Raw genomic sequence first — 20,379 nt, 5'->3', positions numbered from 1 at the left:
CTATTCCTGTAGCCAATGATGACATAAAAATCAAAGCCAAAGGTCCAGCAATCTCTTCCCTGGCCTCCCATAGAATCCTAGGATAAATCCCATCAGGTCCCGGGGACTTATCTATTTTCAGCCTGTCCAGAATTGCCAACACCTCTTCCCTACGTACCTCAATGCCATCTATTCTATTAGCCTGGGGCTCAGCATTCTCCTCCACAACATTATCTTTTTCCTGAGTGAATACTGACGAAAAATATTCATTTAGTATCTCGCCTATCTCTTCAGACTCCACACACAATTTCCCATCCCTGTCCTTGACTGGTCCTACTCTTTCCCTAGTCATTCGCTTATTCCTGACATACCTATAGAAAGCTTTTGGGTTTTCCTTGATCCTTCCTGCCAAATACTTCTCATGTCCCCTCCTTGCTCGTCTTAGCTCTCTCTTTAGATCCTTCCTCGCTACCTTGTAACTATCCATCGCCCCAACCGAAACTTCACACTTCATCTTCACATAGGCCTTCTTCTTCCTCTTAACAAGAGATTCCACTTCCTTGGTAAACCACGGTTCCCTCGCTCGACGCCTTCCTCCCTGTCTGACCGGTACATACTTATCAAGAACACGCAGTAGCTGATCCTTGAACAAGCCCCACTTATCCAGTGTGCCCAACACTTGCAGCCTACTTCTCCACCTTATCCCCCCCCCCAAGTCACGTCTAATGGCATCATAATTGCCCTTCCCCCAGCTATAACTCTTGCCCTGCGGTGTATACTTATCCCTTTCCATCATTAACGTAAACGTCACCGAATTGTGGTCACTGTCCCCAAAGTGCTCTCCTACCTCCAAATCCAACACCTGGCCTGGTTCATTACCCAAAACCAAATCCAACGTGGCCTCGCCTCTTGTTGGCCTGTCAACATATTGTTTCAGGAAACCCTCCTGCACACACTGTACAAAAAACGACCCATCTATTGTACTCGAACTATATATTTTCCAGTCAATATTTGGAAAGTTAAAGTCTCCCATAATAACTACCCTGTTACTTTCGCTCATATCCAGAATCATCTTCGCCATCCTTTCCTCTACATCCCTAGAACTATTAGGAGGCCTATAAAAAACTCCCAACAGGGTGACCTCTCCTTTCCTGTTTCTAACTTCAGCCAATACTACCTCGGAAGAAGAGTCCCCATCTAGCATCCTCTCCGCCACCGTAATACTGCTCTTGACTAGCAGCGCCACACCTCCCCCTCTTTTGCCTCCTTCTCTGAGCTTACTAAAACACCTAAACCCCGGAACCTGCAACATCCATTCCTGTCCCTGCTCTATCCATGTCTCCGAAATGGCCACAACATCGAAGTCCCAGGTACCAACCCACGCTGCCAGTTCCCCTACCTTGTTTCGTATACTCCTGGCATTGAAGTAGACACACTTCAAACCACCTACCTGAACGCTGGCCCCCTCCTGCGACGTCAAATCTGTGCTCCTGACCTCTATACTCTCATTCTCCCTTACCCTAAAACTACAATCCAGGTTCCCATGCCCCTGCTGCATTAGTTTAAACCCCCCCAAAGAGCACTAACAAATCTCCCCCCCAGGATATTTGTGCCCCTCAGGTTCAGATGTAGACCATCCTGTCTGTAGAGGTCCCACCTTCCCCAGAAAGAGCCCCAGTTATCCAAAAATCTGAAACCCTCCCGCCTGCACCATCCCTGTAGCCACGTGTTTAAATGCTCTCTCTCCCTATTCCTCATCTCACTATCACGTGGCACGGGCAACAACCCAGAGATAACAACTCTGTTTGTTCTAGTTCTGAGCTTCCATCCTAGCTCCCTGAAAGCCTGCCTGACATCCTTGTCCCCTTTCCTACCTATGTCATTGGTGCCAATGTGGACCACGACTTGGGGCTGCTCCCCCTCCCCCCTAAGGACCCGGAAAATACGATCCGAGACATCACGTACCCTTGCACCTGGGAGGCAACATACCAAACGTGAGTCTCTCACGCTCCCACAAAATCTCCTATCTGTGCCCCTGACTATAGAGTCCCCAATTACTAATGCTCTGCTCCTCTCCCCCCTTCCCTTCTGAGCAACAGGGACAGACTCCGTGCCAGAGGCCCGTACCCCATGGCTTACCCCTGGTAAGTCGTCCCCCCCACAAGTATCCAAAGCGGTATACTTGTTTCTCAGGGGAACGACCGCAGGGGATCCCTGCACTGACTGTTTTTTCCCAGTCCCTCTTACAGTTACCCACCTATCTCCAATCTTTGGTGTAACTAATTCCCTGAAGCTGCTATCTATGACCCCTTCTGCCTCCCGAATGATCCGAAGTTCTTCCAACTCCAGCTCCAGTTACCTCTCGGTCTTGGAGGAGCTGGAGATGGCAGCACTTCCTGCAGGTAAAATCAGCAGGGACACTAACTGCATCCCTCACCTCAAACATCCTGCAGGAGGAACATTGCACTCCCCTCCCTGCCATTCCTCTAACTTTCTACCAAGATCTGGCTAACAACTAAATTAAATTTTTATAAAAAATAATAATAATATAATAAAAATATGGTACTTACCTCAGACCAATGGGTTTTATTATTAGGTTAGAGGAGGAGGGCGGGAGGGAGACACTACACGTGTAGTGTCTCGGGTTTCCTCTCCACCAGAATTTATTGGTGAGGGTCTTCCCAGACGTTCGCGGGTCGACTTCCTTATCCCGCCTAAAAAACTAATTTTAAAAAAAAAAGAAAAATTCTCAGCTCCTGCTGAAATTGACTAACCAGCTGCTCTCACGCCGCCGGAATCGACTGGCCTGCCCCTGCAAAGAGAAGTACTTTTAAAGGTTGACTTACCTCCCAGCAACCTCCTTCCGCAATGCTCCCGCTGAAACTGACTAAGTGCTTTTAAAGGTTGACTTACCTCCCAGCAACCTCCTTCCGCAATGCTCCCGCTGAAACTGACAAACCAGCTGCTCTCACGCCGCCGAAATCGACTGGCCTGCCCCTGCAAAGAGAAGTGCTTTTAAAGGTTGACTTACCTCCCAGCAACCTCCTTCCGCAATGCTCCCACTGAAATTGACTAACCAGCTGCTCTCACGCCGCCAAAATCGACTGGCCTGCCCCTGCAAAGAGAAGTGTTTTTCAAGGTTGACTTACCTCCCAGCACCCTCCTTCCGCAATGCTCCCGCTGAAACGGACACACCAGCTGTTCTCCCGCCGTCAAAATCGACTGGCCTGCCCCTGCAAAGACAAGTGCTTTTAAAGGTTGACTTACCTCCCAGCAACCTCCTTCCGCAATGCTCCCGCTGAAACTGACTAACCAGCTGCTCTCACGCCGCCGGAATCGACTGGCCTGCCCCTGCAAAGAGAAGTACTTTTAAAGGTTGACTTACCTCCCAGCAACCTCCTTCCGCAATGCTCCCGCTGAAACTGACTAAGTGCTTTTAAAGGTTGACTTACCTCCCAGCAACCTCCTTCCGCAATGCTCCCGCTGAAACTGACAAACCAGCTGCTCTCACGCCGCCGAAATCGACTGGCCTGCCCCTGCAAAGAGAAGTGCTTTTAAAGGTTGACTTACCTCCCAGCAACCTCCTTCCGCAATGCTCCCACTGAAATTGACTAACCAGCTGCTCTCACGCCGCCAAAATCGACTGGCCTGCCCCTGCAAAGAGAAGTGTTTTTCAAGGTTGACTTACCTCCCAGCACCCTCCTTCCGCAATGCTCCCGCTGAAACGGACACACCAGCTGTTCTCCCGCCGTCAAAATCGACTGGCCTGCCCCTGCAAAGACAAGTGCTTTTAAAGGTTGACTTACCTCCCAGCAACCTCCTTCCGCAATGCTCCCGCTGAAACTGACTAACCAGCTGCTCTCACGCCGCCGAAATCGACTGGCCTGCCCCTGCAAAGAGAAGTGCTTTTAAAGGTTGACTTACCTCCCAGCAACCTCCTTCCGCAATGCTCCCACTGAAATTGACTAACCAGCTGCTCTCACGCCGCCAAAATCGACTGGCCTGCCCCTGCAAAGAGAAGTGTTTTTCAAGGTTGACTTACCTCCCAGCACCCTCCTTCCGCAATGCTCCCGCTGAAATTGACTAACCAGCTGCTCTCACGCCGCGGAAATCGACTGGCCTGCCCCTGCAAAGAGAAGTGCTTTTAAAGGTTGACTTACCTCCCAGCAACCTCCTTCCGCAATGCTCCCGCTGAAACTGACTAACCAGCTGCTCTCATGTTAGTTATGTTAGTTGAAACAGAATCAACTAACATAAGAACTAGGAGCAGGAGTAGGCCATTTGGCCCCTCGAGCCTGCTCCACCATTCATGGCTGATCTTTTGTGGACATAGAGAGGTTGGATGGTCAACATTTGTGAGAATGGAGTCGAGGGAACAGAAGTTGGGTCTCGTGGACAATATAAACTCGGAGGGAGAGAGAAGATGGGAGAGAAACTGGAGAAAGATCCAAGAATCCAGATTCTGTTAAAAGAGCTCGCACAAATGTGTTCCAAATGAATACCTGCGCCATGAGTAAATTGGCATAGAGTGAATGAGATGTTCGCTTTGTTCAATGATTGGCCTGGATAAATGGGGTTTAATTCATAGGGTACGCACGGTAGCACAGTGGTTAGGACTGTTGCTTCACAGCGCCAAGATCATTGTCTGTGCGGAGTCTGCATGTTCTCCCTGCGTCTGCGTGGGTTTCCTTCGGGTACTCCATTTTGCTCACGCTAGTCCCAAAAGAAGTGCTTTTGGAGAATTTGGACATTCTAAATTCTCCTTGTGTACCCGAACAGGCTCCTGAGTGTGATGACTTGGGGATTTTCACAGTAACTTCATTGCAGTGTTAATGTAAGCCTACTTGTGAGAATAAAGATTATTATTATACTGGCACCAATAGTGAGGAAAGAGAGTGTTTAGACTATTGGAGTGACCTTCACTTGAACCACACTGGAACTAGTGCCCGGTTGAATCACACAACCAGGGCTGGAGAGAGAGCTTTAAACATATTAGTGGGTGAGGAGACAGGGTTGTGGTGAGGGGAAATTTAGAAAGTTGATGAGAAGGGACAAGGCAGTAATGCAGGGCAGCAAGACAGACAATGATCACCAGAATGTGACAGGGACAGAATGTAGAAATAGAAGATTTTATAAAATTCATTTATGGCAATTTAGTGTGGCCAGTCCACCTCCCCTGCACACATTTGTATGTGGGGGTGAGACCCATGCAGATACGGGGAGAATGTGCAAACTCCACACGGACAGTGACCCGGGGCTGGGATCAAACCCGAGTCCTCGGCGCCATGAGGCAGCAGTGCTAACCACTGTGCCACTGTACCACCCCTCTTGAGGTCAAATCTGACACGGAGATTGTGCAGAGTGTGGTACAGCCTCAGACAGTTCCCAGGGAGAGGAATGGACTCGGGAGTTAGGGAACGGAATTTCTAATGGTGACTGAAGACAATGGCTTTGGTCTTCCCAATTTTTAATTGGAAGAAATTTCTGCTCATCCAGTAGCGGATGTGGGATAAGCAGTTTGATAATTTAGTGACAGTGGAGGAATGGAGAGGGATGGTGGTGAGGTAGAGCTGGGTGTTGTCAGTGTACATGTGAAAACTAACACGCTGCTTTTGGATGATGTCACCCAGTGGCAGCTTGTAGATGGGAAATAGGAGGGACCGAGGGAGATCCTTGGGGACACCAAGTACAAAGACTGTGGAGAGGAAAGGGAGTTTGGAGATGGAGCAGTAGTTTGCAAAGATGGGAGGGCCAAGTGTTTTTTTGGGATGCGTAATGACGGTGGATTTAACGTTGAGTCAGTACCAGCAGAGAGAGAGAGCTGTTCACAATATCGGCTCACATGGAGAAGTTGGGTTGTCAGCAGGTTATTGGAATTATCAGTGGAGCAGAAGGGGTGTCTCATGGACACGGTGAGTTCGACAGGAGGCAGGAGAGAACATGGAGAAAGATGTAAGTTCAGAACTTGGACAAAAATGGACTTGAGACAGTTTGGTCCAGTAGGTTAGTGGAGGAAAGCAGCAGAGGCAGCTGATCAGATTGTCTCAATCTTAGTGACAAAGAAGCTTCTCACAGTTGTTGTTGGGGGTGAGGATGGAGGAGACTTCAAAAGGAACTAACTTGTGTTAGCGATATTAAAAAGACACCACACACTTTGTTTAACACAAACTGATTTGACTTGATTTTTTTTTAAAAATAATATTTTATTGAAAATTTTTGGTCAACCAACACAGTACATTGTGCATCCTTTACACAACATTATAACAATACAGATAATAATGACCTTTTTTATTTAAACAAGAACAAAAGAAAACAACAACAAATAAATAAATATTAAATAACAAAAATAAAAACTAGCCCTAATTGGCAACTGCCTTGTCTCAGGCCACACACACCCCCCCCCCACCCCCCACCCCCCAAGTCCTGGGCTGCTGCTGCTGCCTTCTTTTTTCCCCCATCTATCTTTCCGCAAGATATTCGACGAACGGTTGCCACCGCCTGGTAAACCCTTGAGCCGACCCCCTTAGGACGAACTTAATCCGCTCTAACTTTATGAACCCCGCCATATCATTTATCCAGGTCTCCACCCCCGGGGGCTTGGCTTCTTTCCACATTAGAAATATCCTGCGCCGGGCTACTAGGGACGCAAAGGCCAAAACATCGGCCTCTCTCGCCTCCTGCACTCCCGGCTCTTGTGCAACCCCAAATATAGCCAACCCCCAGCTTGGTTCGACCCGGACTCCTACTACTTTCGAAAGCACCTTTGTCACCCCCATCCAAAACCCCTGTAGTGCCGGGCATGACCAAAACATATGGGTATGATTCGCTGGGCTTCTCGAGCACCTCGCACACCTATCCTCCACCCCGAAAAATTTACTGAGCCGTGTTCCAGTCATATGTGCCCTGTGTAATACCTTAAACTGAATCAGGCTTAGCCTGGCGCACGAGGACGACGAGTTTACCCTGTTTAGGGCATCTGCCCACAGCCCCTCCTCGATCTCCCCTAGCTCTTCTTCCCATTTCCCTTTTAGTTCGTCCACCATAGTCTCCCCTTCATCCCTCATTTCCCTATATATATCCAACACCTTACCGTCCCCCACCCATTTCTTCGAGATGACTCTGTCCTGCACCTCTTGTGTCGGGAGCTGCGGGAATTCCCTCACCTGTTGCCTCGCAAAAGCCCTCAATTGCATGTACCTGAATGCATTCCCTTGGGGCAACCCATATTTCTCAGTCAGCGCTCCCAGACTCGCGAACTTCCCATCCACAAATAGATCTTTCAATTGCGTTATACCTGCTCTTTGCCACATTCCATATCCTCCATCCATTCCCCCCGGGGCAAACCTATGGTTGTTTCTTATCGGGGACCCCCCCAATGCTCCGGTCTTTCCCCTATGTCGTCTCCACTGTCCCCAAATCTTCAGTGTAGCTACCACCACCGGACTCGTGGTATAGTTCCTTGGTGAGAACGGCAATGGGGCTGTCACCATAGCCTGCAGGCTGGTCCCCCTACAGGACGCCCTCTTTAATCTCTTCCACGCTGCTCCTTCCTCCTCTCCCATCCACTTACTCACCATTGAAATATTAGCGGCCCAATAATACTCACTTAGGCTCGGTAGTGCCAGCCCCCCCCTATCCCTACTACGCTGTAAGAATCCCTTCCTCACTCTCGGAGTCTTCCCGGCCCAAACAAAACCCATGATACTCTTTTCTATCCTTTTGAAAAAAGCCTTCGTGATCACCACCGGGAGGCACTGAAACACAAAGAGGAATCTCGGGAGGACCACCATCTTAACCGCCTGCACCCTCCCTGCCATTGACAATGCTACCATATCCCATCTCTTGAAATCTTCCTCCATCTGTTCCACCAACCGCGTCAAATTTAGCCTGTGCAATGTGCCCCAATTCTTAGCTATCTGGATCCCCAGGTAACGAAAGTCTCTTGTTATCTTCCTCAACGGTAGGTCTTCTATTTCTCTACTCTGCTCCCCTGGATGCACCACAAACAGCTCACTCTTCCCCATGTTCAATTTATACCCTGAAAAATCCCCAAACTCCCCAAGTATCCGCATTATTTCTGGCATCCCCTCCGCTGGATCCGCCACATATAGTAGCAGATCATCCGCATATAAAGATACCCGGTGTTCTTCTCCTCCCCTAAGTATTCCCCTCCATCTCTTGGAACCTCTCAGCGCTATCGCCAGGGGCTCAATCGCCAGTGCAAACAGTAATGGGGACAGAGGACATCCCTGCCTTGTCCCTCTATGGAGCCGAAAATATGCCGATCCCCGTCCATTCGTGACCACACTCGCCACTGGGGCCCTATACAACAGCTGCACCCATCGAACATACCCCTCTCCAAACCCAAATTTCCTCAACACCTCCCACAGATAATCCCATTCCACTCTATCAAATGCTTTCTCGGCATCCATCGCCACTACTATCTCCGTTTCACCCTCTGGTGGGGCCATCATCATTACCCCTAACAGTCTCCGTATATTCGTGTTCAGCTGTCTCCCCTTCACAAACCCAGTTTGGTCCTCATGAACCACCCCCGGGACACATTCCCCTATTCTCATTGCCATTACCTTGGCCAGGACCTTGGCATCCACATTGAGGAGGGAAATTGGTCTGTAGGACCCGCATTGTAGCGGATCCTTTTCCTTCTTTAAGAGAAGCGATATCGTTGCTTCTGACATAGTCGGGGGCAGTTGTCCCCTTTCCTTTGCCTCGTTAAAGGTCCTCGTCAGTAGCGGGGCGAGCAAGTCCAAATATTTTCTGTAAAATTCAACTGGGAATCCGTCCGGTCCCGGGGCCTTTCCCGTCTGCATGTTCCTAATTCCTTTCACCACTTCTTCTACCGTGATCTGTGCTCCCAGTCCCACCCTTTCCTGCTCTTCCACCTTGGGAATTTCCAGCCGATCCAAAAAATCCATCATTCTCTCCCTCCCATCCGGGGGTTGAGCTTCATACAATTTTTTATAAAATGTCTTGAACACTTCGTTCACTCTCTCCGCTCCCCGCTCCGTCTCTCCTTCCTCGTCCCTCACCCCCCCTATTTCCCTCGCTGCTCCCCTTTTCCTCAATTGGTGTGCCAGCAATCTGCTCGCCTTCTCTCCATATTCATACTGTACACCCTGCGCCTTCCTCCATTGTGCCTCTGCAGTGCCTGTAGTCAGCAAGTCAAATTCCACATGCAGCCTTTGCCTTTCCCTGTACAGCCCCTCCTCCGGTGCTTCCGCATATTGTCTATCCACCCTCAAAAGTTCTTGCAGCAACCGCTCCCGTTCCTTACTCTCCTGCTTCCCTTTATGTGTCCTTATTGATATCAGCTCCCCCCTAACCACCGCCTTCAACGCCTCCCAGACCACTCCCACCTGAACCTCCCCATTGTCATTGAGTTCCAAGTACTTTTCAATGCATCCCCTCACCCTTAGGCACACCCCCTCATCCGCCATTAGTCCCATGTCCATTCTCCAGGGTGGGCGCCCTCTTGTTTCCTCCCCTATCTCCAAGTCTACCCAGTGTGGGGCATGATCCGAAATGGCTATAGCCGTATATTCCATTCCCCTCACCCTCGGGATCAATGCCCTACCCAACACAAAAAAGTCTCTGCGTGAATAGACTTTATGGACATAGGAGAAAAACGAGAACTCCTTACTCCTAGGTCTACTGAATCTCCACGGGTCCACCCCTCCCATCTGCTCCATAAAATCCTTAAGCACCTTGGCTGCTGCCGGCCTCCTACCAGTCCTGGACGTCGACCTATCCAGCCTTGGTTCCAACACCGTGTTAAAGTCTCCCCCCATTATCAGCTTTCCGGTCTCTAGGTCTGGGATGCGTCCTAGCATTCGCCTCATAAAGTTGGCATCGTCCCAGTTCGGGGCATACACGTTTACCAAAACAACTATCTCTCCCTGTAATTTGCCACTCACCATCACGTATCTGCCCCCGTTATCCGCCACTATAGTCTTCGCCTCGAACATTACCCGCTTCCCCACTAATATAGCCACCCCCCCTGTTTTTCGCATCCAGCCCCGAATGGAACACCTGCCCCACCCATCCTTTGCGCAACCTAACCTGGTCTATCAGTTTCAGGTGCGTTTCCTGTAGCATAACCACATCTGCTTTAAGTTTCCTAAGGTGTGCGAGTACTCGTGCCCTCTTTATCGGCCCGTTAAGCCCCCTCACGTTCCACGTGATCAGCCGAGTTGGGGGGCTTCCCACCCCCCCCCCCTTGCCGGTTAGCCATCATCTTTTTCCAGCTTTTCACCCAGTTCCCACGCAGCTGTATCTCTCCCAGACGGTGCCCCCCCCGCCCATCCTTTCCCGTACCCACTCCCCCCTTTCCCCAGCAGCAGCAACCCAGTAATTCCCCCCTCCCCCCCCTGCTAGACCCCCCGCTAGCGTAATTACTCCCCCCATGTTGCTCCCAGAAGTCAGCAAACTCTGGCTGACCTCGGCTTCCCCCCGTGATCACGGCTCACACCGTGCGACGCCCCCTCCTTCCTGCTTCTCTATTCCCGCCATAATTATCATAACGCGGGAACCAAGCCCGCGCCTCTCCCTCGGTCCCGCCTCCCATGGCCAACGCCCCATCTCCTCTCCCTCCCCACCTCCCCCCATCACCACCTGTGGGAGAAAGAAAAGTTACCATACCGCAGGATTAAAACATAAAACCCCTCTTCGCCCCCCCCCCATTCGCCCCACCACATTGTCCAAACGTTCATTTTCATAATCCAATCATTCCAATTTTTCTTCTACAATAAAAGTCCACGCTTCATCCGCCGTTTCAAAGTAGTGGTGCCTCCCTTGATATGTGTGGAACATATAGTTCCACAGTCTTGCCGGTTGCAGCATTCCAAATTTTATCTTCTTTTTGTGAAGTACCGCTTTGGCCCGATTAAAGCTCGCCCTCCTTCTCGCCACCTCCGCACTCCAATCTTGATAAACGCGGATCACCGCGTTCTCCCATTTACTACACCGAGTTTTCTTCGCCCATCTAAGGACCATTTCTCTATCCTTAAAATGGAGGAACCTCACCACTATGGCTCTGGGAGTTTCTCCTGCTCTCGATCCTCGCACCATAACTCGGTATGCTCCCTCCACCTCCAACGGACCCGTCGGGGCCTCCGCTCCCATTAACGAGTGCAGCATCGTGCTCACATATGCCCCGACGTCCGCCCCCTCCACACCTTCAGGAAGGCCAAGAATCCTCAAGTTGTTCCTCCTTGCGTTGTTTTCCAGTGCCTCCAACCTCTCCACAGATCGTTTCTGGTGTGCCTCCTGTATCTCCGACTTCACCACCAGGCCCTGTATATCGTTCTCATTCTCTGCTGCTTTCGCCTTCACGACCCGAAGCTCCTGCTCCTGGGTCTTTTGTTCCTCTTTCAGCCCTTCAATCGCCTGTAATATCGGGGCCAACAACTCTTTCTTCATTTCCTTTTTTATCTCCTCCACGCAGCGTTTCAAGAACTCTTGTTGTTCAGGGCCCCATATGAAACTGCCACCTTCCGACGCCATCTTGGTTTCTGCTTGCCTTCCTTGCCGTTGTTCCAAAGGATCCGCTGCAATCCGGCCACTTTCCTCTCCTTTTTCCATCCGTGTCCAGGGGGAACACCCTTCTGGTTTACCGCACGGTGTTTTTAGCCGTTAAAATTGCCGTTGGGGCTCCTATCAAGAGCCCAAAAGTCCGTTCCACCGGGAGCTGCCGAAACGTGCGACTCAGCTGCTCATCGCCGCACCCGGAAGTCATTTGACTTGATTTTTATTCAGAATTTAATTCCTTGTGACTGGATTAGAGTTCATGAACATCAGCAGCAACTGACCCCAATGAACATGTTCCAGTCCAGGATGTGATTAACAGCGAGCTCCAATCACTGAATTTACTTGTGAACTTTCTGGTGCATCAGCAGGTTGGATAACTGAGTGAATCCCCTCCCACACTCAGAGCAGCTGAACGGCTTCTCTCCAGTGTGAACTCGCTGGTGTACAGTGAGGTCAGATGATCGGCTGAATCCACTTCCACAGTGAGAGCACCTGAACGGCCTCTCATCAGTGTGAACACGGTGATGGGACATCAGTTCCCCAGAACTCTTATAACACTTCTCACAGTCTGGACATTTAAATGGTCTCTCTCCAGTGTGAACTCGCTGATGTACAGAGAGGTCAGATGATCGTCTGAACCCAGTCCCACAGTGAAAGCACCTGAACGGCCTCTACTCGGTGTGGACACGTTGATGGGACATCAGTTCCCCAGAACTCTTATAACACTTCTCGCAGTCTGGACATTTAAATGGCCTCTCCCCAGTGTGAACTCGCTGGTGTCTCAGCAGATTGGAGGAATGAGCAAATCCTTTCCCACACTGCGAACAGGTGAATGGCCTCTCCCCAGCATGAATGTGTTGGTGTGTCTGCAAGTGGTATGAGTGTGTGAATCCCTTCCCGCACTCGAAGCAGGTGAACGGTCTCTCCCCAGTGTGAATGCGCTGATGGATTTTCAACTTGGACGGATAATCAAATCCCTTCCCACAATCCCCACATTCCCAGGTTTTTCCCCGGTGTGACTGCATTTATGTTTCGAAAGGCCAGATGATCGACTGAAGCCTTGTCCACACACAGAACACGTGTACGGTTTGTCCCCTCTGTGAACGGTGCATCTTCCTTCCATCTTCAAACTCCCATGATATTTATGTTACAAACGTTTTGGTGAGTGTAGATCATGACGTGATGTTTAGTTTGAATTTCCTGACTGAAGTTCCTTCACTTCTAATACTCTGCGAAAGTGATTCAAAACAGAAAATAGGGAGTGAGAGAGAACGCACAAAAACACAAAGACAGGTTGCGAAATTGAGCTGAATGACATTTGTGGGGCCGGCACTGGGAAAAGGTGACCATGAAAACTGCTGGGTTGTCATAAAAAACAACTGGTTCACCTCTTTGGGAGGAGAGGGGGAGAGTGTGTGTGAGAGAGAGGGCGCTAGTGAGAGAGAGGGCGTGAGTGAGAGCGAGAGAGAGAGGGTGCGAGAGAGAGAGGGTGCGGGACAGAGTGAGAGACAGTGGGTGTGGGACAGAGAGCATTTGGGAGAGAGAGGTAAAGACAGAGAGAGGGAGTGCATGTGTGTGTGTGAGCGAGAGTGTGTAAAAACAGCGAATGGCAATGACCTGAAATGCAAACACTTGCGTTCAAAGGACAATAATGTTCACTTCCTGATGAATCGAGTGAAGCTGTCACATTGTGATGTAAGAGTTTGCTCAAGGTTCCGGTCTGTAAATCCTCTTCTAATACCCTGAAAATGAAATTTACAAAAGGTATCAATGTCAATCCAAAAATGGAATTCAGAAAATAAATTTGTGGTTTGGGTTTGTCGTGTGTAAATTCTCCCTTTCTAACTTCCTGTAAAAGGAGTTTCCCAAATCCACCGGTGTGTGGGGCGGCACGGTGGCACAGCGGTTAACACTGCTACCTCACAGCACCAGGAACCTGGATTCAATTCCGGCCTTTTGGGTCACTGTCTGTGTGGGTCACTGTCTGCCTGTGTTTGCGTATTTCTTCGGGGTGCTCCAGTTTCCGCCCACAGTCCAAAGGTGGATTGGCCGTGTTAAATTGCCCCTTATGTCCAAAGATATGTTTGTTAGGTGGGGTTACGGGAACAGGGCGGTGGCTTAGGTAGGGTGTTCTTTCAGAGGATCTGTGCAGACTTGATGGGCTGAATGGCCTCCTTATGCACTGTCGGGATTCTATGATTGTCAGTCTAGGATAGAAATTCCCAACATTCCCTTCTCCTGCTCCCTAGTCCAGTTCATGCTCCCTGCTGCACGTAAAAAAATTTTTTTTAAAGAGTACCCAATTATTTATTTATGTATTTATTTATTTCCAATTAAGGAGCAATTACTGATACTGCGCAGCTTTAATCACAGCCCGGCCCCACCCTTCATTCACTCCGATTGGTTAGAGGACCAGCTGCGCTTGGTCGGTCCTCCAGTCCCGCCACTCCTCTTCCTATTGGTCCGGAGCCGTTGCCGCTGTCAATCACCCGGGCATTGTGACAGTTCCAGGTGGTGAGAGCCGCCACAGGCTCAGGCTGATTGTCCAATAATTTTTTGAAACTAACTTTAGAGTACCCAATTCACTTTTTCCAATTAAGGGACAATTTAGCGTGGTCAATCCACCTACCTTGCACATGAGGGTGAAACCCACGCAGACACACAGATAATTTGCAAACTCCACACGGACAGTGACCCAGGGCCAAGATTCAAACCCGGGTCCTCAGCGCCGTAGTCCCAGTGCTAACCACTGTACTGCCCTCTCCACGCTTATACTTTGCCCCTCGTCGTCATCAGCAGTCCCTCATTTGAGGATGACGTCTACTCAGGGTCTTGAGTTTTTGCAATGGGTGGACGGAACCACAGATCTTGAGACCATCAGGTATTGGGATCGGAAGAGCAGGATGTATTTCCCTTTCTTTCCATCAATCCACCGCCCCATCATTCAGACATTGGGACTCAAAGGGTCATATAGTTTGGACAAGTTGTCTGCATTCTGAACAATGGGTAACAAGCTCCTCCCACTCATAGGAACGTTGCCCCCGACAAAGATGGGGACCACGCATGCGCCATGGTACACACTCAATCCAATAAAGATGGCGGCCGATAATCCAGGCTGAAAATGAGGGGATTCAGCTCCGCTCAGTACAATCTGAGTCCGGTAAACTCTTGTCAGAGTTTAATGACCCACACAATGTGGTTACGCGGCGTTTCCGACCTTCCCCGCGATCTCACGCACCCTACATATTGTTAACCGCGTCTTACAAATTATGGATGCACAGAAGAAGCCGCTCTCCATCGCCATTACTAATACTGCGCATGCTTCAATATCAGCTGGTCCCGCCCCTCATTCACTCCGATTGGTTGGAGGACTAGCCCCTCTCGGTCGGGCCTCCAGTCCTGCCCCTCCTCTTCCTATTGGTCCGGAGCCGCTGTCAATCACCCGGGCATTGTGACAGTTCCAGATGGTGACAGCCGCCACAGGCTCAGGCTGACTCGCTGATTGTCCAATAATGTTTTTAAAAATAACTTTAGACTACGTGGCCAATCCCCCTACCCTGCACATCTTTGGGTTGTGGGGCAAAACCCACGCAAACACAGGGAGAATGTGCAAACTCCGCATGGACAGTGACCCGGAGCCAGGATGGGACCTGGGCCCTCAGCACCGTGAGGCAGCAGTGCTAACCACTGTGCCACCGTGCTCCTTGATTCTCCAATAATAACAGTGAGAGTCTCAGTAACAATAATAGTGGAGATGGGGCCCAGAGGAGAACAGCAAAGGATTCACTCACTTTGAGAGCAACAAACACTGTCTGTTCCCCTAACAAGTCAGGCTGCAGTTTGTGAGTGAAAACATCATTGGATCAAATGTAATGATGATACAGTAAGTATCTAGAGAACCAAAACTAAATTTGGTTTTCAAATAATAGTGAAGTAGTCATGGCTTGTTGACCACATAATATAATCCGCTTCTAGTGTGTGTTACTCTGTCCCATTAGACAATAACCTTTTTAAAAAATAAATTTAGTATACCCAATTCATTTTTTTCCAAGGGAAATTTAGTGTGGCCAATCCACCTACTCTGCACATCTTCGGGTTGTGGGGGTGAGACACACACAGACTCTGGGAGAATTTACAAACTCCACACGGACAGTGACCCAGGGCCAGGATCGAACCCGGGACCTTGGCACTGTGAGGCAGCAGTGCCATCGTAGCACAGTGGTTAGCACAGTTGCTTCACAGCTCCAAGGTCCCAGGTTCGATTCCCGTGTTGGGTCAATGTCTGTGCAGAGTCTGCACGTGTCCACATGGGTTTCCACCGACAGCTCCAGTTTCCTCCCACATTCCAAAGATGTGCCGGTTTGGTGGATTGGCCAAGCAAAATTGCCTTTAGTGTCCAAAAAGTTTAGATGGTGTTACTGGGTTACTGGGATAGGGTGGAGGTGTGGGGTTAGATAGCGTGATCGTTCCATGGGCCTGTGCAGACTCGATGGGCCGAATGGCCTCCTTCTGCACTGTAAATTCTATGATTTATGAATGAGCGCTAAGCACTAGGCGGCCACCATGCCGCACCCTTTATTAGACAATAACCTGCCTGTTATTCCAATTCTGGTGTATGTTACCACTGCAGGTCCTGGGCTGATTGGAGTCTGGTACAATAAACAGCCTGGTTCCAGTGCCTCTGAGGTCATTTGGCCTGCATGTAAGCTAACATTAATGGAGACAAAAGGTCCAGTAAATATCCAATTGTAATAGGAGGACAAGGTGTGAAGAAACAATGATATTTTGAGGTTTCTGTGTTGTGGTGAGTGTCACTGGGAGGTGTGTGATAAAATAGGAATGGAAACATGACAGAGAAACGTGTGACTGACTCCACCTGACTGAGAGCTGTTATACCCAAGGGGAGAGCAATGAGGACATGCGGAACTCCAGAGATTTCTGATATTCGAGGTATATCTGTTAGAGGTACTGAAAATATTCAGTTCCTTCTTGTGGTTTTCGAGTTACAGTCACACAGGAAATGTATCCGACAGCTCATCAAAACCAAAGTTTTAATCTTCTCTTTGAGACACGCTGATTGAAAAGGTCAAATGTTAAATCATCAGTTTGAGCAAAATTCAGAATGTCACAAAGATGAGTGAACTGTTCAAATAATCCCATTCACCATAACTCTGCCAATTTACCGTCCACATGAATTTATCCAATTCCCTTTGAAATTTACTGTTAAATCTGCTTCCTGCAGCGTGTCAGTGTGAATTCTAGATCACATCACATCACTGTGTAAAAACAATTCTCCTCAACACCTCCTTGGGTTCTGTTGTAAAATATCATAAATCTCTGTGTCCCCTGGTTACAAACCCTCTTGGGAAACAGTTTCTCCCCATCGACACTATCACAAATCTTTCCTCATTTTAAACACCTCTATTAAATCTCCCCTTCACTTTCCCTGATCTCAGAGGGACAATCCCGGTTTCTCCTGCTCTGAGTCACAAGGACTCGAAACGTTAACTCTGTTTCTCTCTGTACCGATACTGCCAGAACTGCTGACTTTCCAACATTTCTGTTTTTCTCGCTCTTTTTCCTTCTTCAATCTATCACAAACACTTCATGATTTTGAACACCTCAATTACAAAGGAATGGGAGTGAAATATAGATGGAGAAAGAAAGACTGATAGAAGAACTGAGAGATTTAAAAAAACAGAAAGGTGAGGTGGCAAGAGATAAAAGCTGAGAAATAGAGGAAACAAGTAACACAGAAAGAATGATATAAAATATAAGGGAGCAGGTTATCCGTTCCCAGCTACAGAGAGCAGAGGGAACTCAGTGACTGATCCACAGACACAGCCGGTTCTGTCCGGGAATGGAGACTCTGAACAGAAATAACCGGCTCATTTGTAAATGTGACCACAATGTGATCTGTGTGACTCCACCCTGGCTCTGTGGACAGATATAGGCCGCCTTGACAGATGTTCTCACCAGATTGTGGTCCCTGGATTTATTTTCTGCTCAGAAGTGAGATGTGTGGTTTGGAACCGGCAGCAGAGAAACAGGAAGTTGTGTTTCCTGAGAATGAAACAGCAGGCGTCAGTTTCATGTTATCACCATGAACAGACTTCCTGCCTGTGATAATCTGAGAGAGAAGAGAATGAGAGACAGGAGAGCAGGTTCACACACCCGAGGATCACTGAGAACGATCAGAATAAGGAGATCACCCAGAAAACGGCCAATAGGAATCTTCAGCTGAACACATCACTCATTCTTAAAGGGACAGTCGGGGCTCTGACACTGCTCAGCTCCCAGTTAAAGGGGCAGGCACAGCTTCGCCCTTTTCTCTGGTATGTTTCTGATTGTTAAAGGCTGGTAGGGGTGAGGTTTATTTAAAAGGACAGAATGTGGGAAGCACACATCAATAAAACTGGGAATTCTTGGACACAAACTGGAGCTCCTTCTTTATCTGGGAATGAAACTATTGTTTAATTCTCTCTGCCGTTACCAGGTTCCTGTGATGTCCTCCAGCTGGTTTTTAATGCAAACTTCCAGCAATCTATTTTAAGTAGGTTTCAATTCAATGAATTCATTGTGACTGTCACACAAACACATTAAAATGTTTTAGACGGATTCCGATGCATTTTCAGCATGGAAACAAACCAGCTGCTTTACATTCAATCAGGAATATCACAGTTCACAAATTATGGATGCAAAGAAGAAGCCGCTCTCCATCGCCATTACTGATACTGCGCATGCTTCAATATCAGCTGGTCCCGCCCCTCATTCACTCCGATTGGTTGGAGGACCAGCCCCTCTCGGTCGGGCCATCAGTCCTGCCCCTCTTCTTCCTATTGATCCGGAGCCGCTGTCAATCACCCGGGCATTGTGACAGTTCCAGATGGTGACAGCCGCCACAGGCTCAGGCTGACTCGCTGATTGTCCAATAATGTTTTTAAAAATAACTTTAGACTACGTGGCCAATCCCCCTACCCTGCACATCTTTGGGTTGTGGGGCAAAACCCACGCAAACACAGGGAGAATGTGCAAACTCCGCATGGACAGTGACCCGGAGCCAGGATGGGACCTGGGCCCTCAGCACCGTGAGGCAGCAGTGCTAACCACTGTGCCACCGTGCTCCTTGATTCTCCAATAATAACAGTGAGAGTCTCAGTAACAATAATAGTGGAGATGGGGCCCAGAGGAGAACAGCAAAGGATTCACTCACTTTGAGAGCAACAAACACTGTCTGTTCCCCTAACAAGTCAGGCTGCAGTTTGTGAGTGAAAACATCATTGGATCAAATGTAATGATGATACAGTAAGTATCTAGAGAACCAAAACTAAATTTGGTTTTCAAATAATAGTGAAGTAGTCATGGCTTGTTGACCACATAATATAATCCGCTTCTAGTGTGTGTTACTCTGTCCCATTAGACAATAACCTTTTTAAAAAATAAATTTAGTATACCCAATTCATTTTTTTCCAAGGGAAATTTAGTGTGGCCAATCCACCTACTCTGCACATCTTCGGGTTGTGGGGGTGAGACACACACAGACTCTGGGAGAATTTACAAACTCCACACGGACAGTGACCCAGGGCCAGGATCGAACCCGGGACCTTGGCACTGTGAGGCAGCAGTGCCATCGTAGCACAGTGGTTAGCACAGTTGCTTCACAGCTCCAAGGTCCCAGGTTCGATTCCCGTGTTGGGTCAATGTCTGTGCAGAGTCTGCACGTGTCCACATGGGTTTCCACCGACAGCTCCAGTTTCCTCCCACATTCCAAAGATGTGCCGGTTTGGTGGATTGGCCAAGCAAAATTGCCTTTAGTGTCCAAAAAGTTTAGATGGTGTTACTGGGTTACTGGGATAGGGTGGAGGTGTGGGGTTAGATAGCGTGATCGTTCCATGGGCCTGTGCAGACTCGATGGGCCGAATGGCCTCCTTCTGCACTGTAAATTCTATGATTTATGAATGAGCGCTAAGCACTAGGCGGCCACCATGCCGCACCCTTTATTAGACAATAACCTGCCTGTTATTCCAATTCTGGTGTATGTTACCACTGCAGGTCCTGGGCTGATTGGAGTCTGGTACAATAAACAGCCTGGTTCCAGTGCCTCTGAGGTCATTTGGCCTGCATGTAAGCTAACATTAATGGAGACAAAAGGTCCAGTAAATATCCAATTGTAATAGGAGGACAAGGTGTGAAGAAACAATGATATTTTGAGGTTTCTGTGTTGTGGTGAGTGTCACTGGGAGGTGTGTGATAAAATAGGAATGGAAACATGACAGAGAAACGTGTGACTGACTCCACCTGACTGAGAGCTGTTATACCCAAGGGGAGAGCAATGAGGACATGCGGAACTCCAGAGATTTCTGATATTCGAGGTATATCTGTTAGAGGTACTGAAAATATTCAGTTCCTTCTTGTGGTTTTCGAGTTACAGTCACACAGGAAATGTATCCGACAGCTCATCAAAACCAAAGTTTTAATCTTCTCTTTGAGACACGCTGATTGAAAAGGTCAAATGTTAAATCATCAGTTTGAGCAAAATTCAGAATGTCACAAAGATGAGTGAACTGTTCAAATAATCCCATTCACCATAACTCTGCCAATTTACCGTCCACATGAATTTATCCAATTCCCTTTGAAATTTACTGTTAAATCTGCTTCCTGCAGCGTGTCAGTGTGAATTCTAGATCACATCACATCACTGTGTAAAAACAATTCTCCTCAACACCTCCTTGGGTTCTGTTGTAAAATATCATAAATCTCTGTGTCCCCTGGTTACAAACCCTCTTGGGAAACAGTTTCTCCCCATCGACACTATCACAAATCTTTCCTCATTTTAAACACCTCTATTAAATC

General features: G+C 48.6%; 2 protein-coding genes across 6 annotated transcripts in view; one reads left to right on the top strand and one right to left on the bottom strand.

The window, feature by feature from the left end:
• Positions 1 to 20,379, top strand: part of LOC140422597 (uncharacterized) — an 88,002-nt gene that overhangs the window by 14,693 nt on the left and 52,930 nt on the right. The gene's annotated exons all lie outside the window — the stretch shown is intronic.
• On the bottom strand, positions 10,689 to 18,277 carry LOC140418215 (uncharacterized). Of its 5 annotated transcripts, none has more exons than XM_072501650.1 (3): positions 18,213 to 18,277; positions 13,144 to 13,268; positions 10,689 to 12,755 (listed from the first exon to the last, which is right to left on the bottom strand). In XM_072501650.1, exon 3 carries the CDS (start codon positions 11,578 to 11,580, stop codon positions 10,723 to 10,725), a length of 858 nt encoding a protein of 285 aa, XP_072357751.1. In that variant the 5' UTR covers positions 11,581 to 12,755; positions 13,144 to 13,268; positions 18,213 to 18,277; the 3' UTR covers positions 10,689 to 10,722. The 5 variants fall into 5 exon arrangements, with proteins under 5 accessions (XP_072357751.1, XP_072357752.1, XP_072357754.1 ...); XM_072501651.1 differs by lacking the exon at positions 18,213 to 18,277 and adding an exon at positions 14,791 to 14,848; XM_072501653.1 differs by lacking the exon at positions 18,213 to 18,277 and adding an exon at positions 14,717 to 14,839.

The sequence above is a fragment of the Scyliorhinus torazame genome, chromosome 5 (genome assembly GCF_047496885.1).
Source record: "Scyliorhinus torazame isolate Kashiwa2021f chromosome 5, sScyTor2.1, whole genome shotgun sequence".
In the NCBI taxonomy this organism is placed as follows: Eukaryota; Metazoa; Chordata; class Chondrichthyes; order Carcharhiniformes; family Scyliorhinidae; genus Scyliorhinus; species Scyliorhinus torazame.
Note: the sequence above shows the minus strand (reverse complement) of the source record. Positions and strands in the feature narration are given on the sequence as shown.

What these genes read in the sequence shown, in the direction of transcription:
- LOC140418215 (XM_072501650.1), bottom strand. Translation starts at nt 11,580, where the DNA reads ATGGAAAAAGGAGAGGAAAGTGGCCGGATTGCAGCGGATCCTTTGGAA.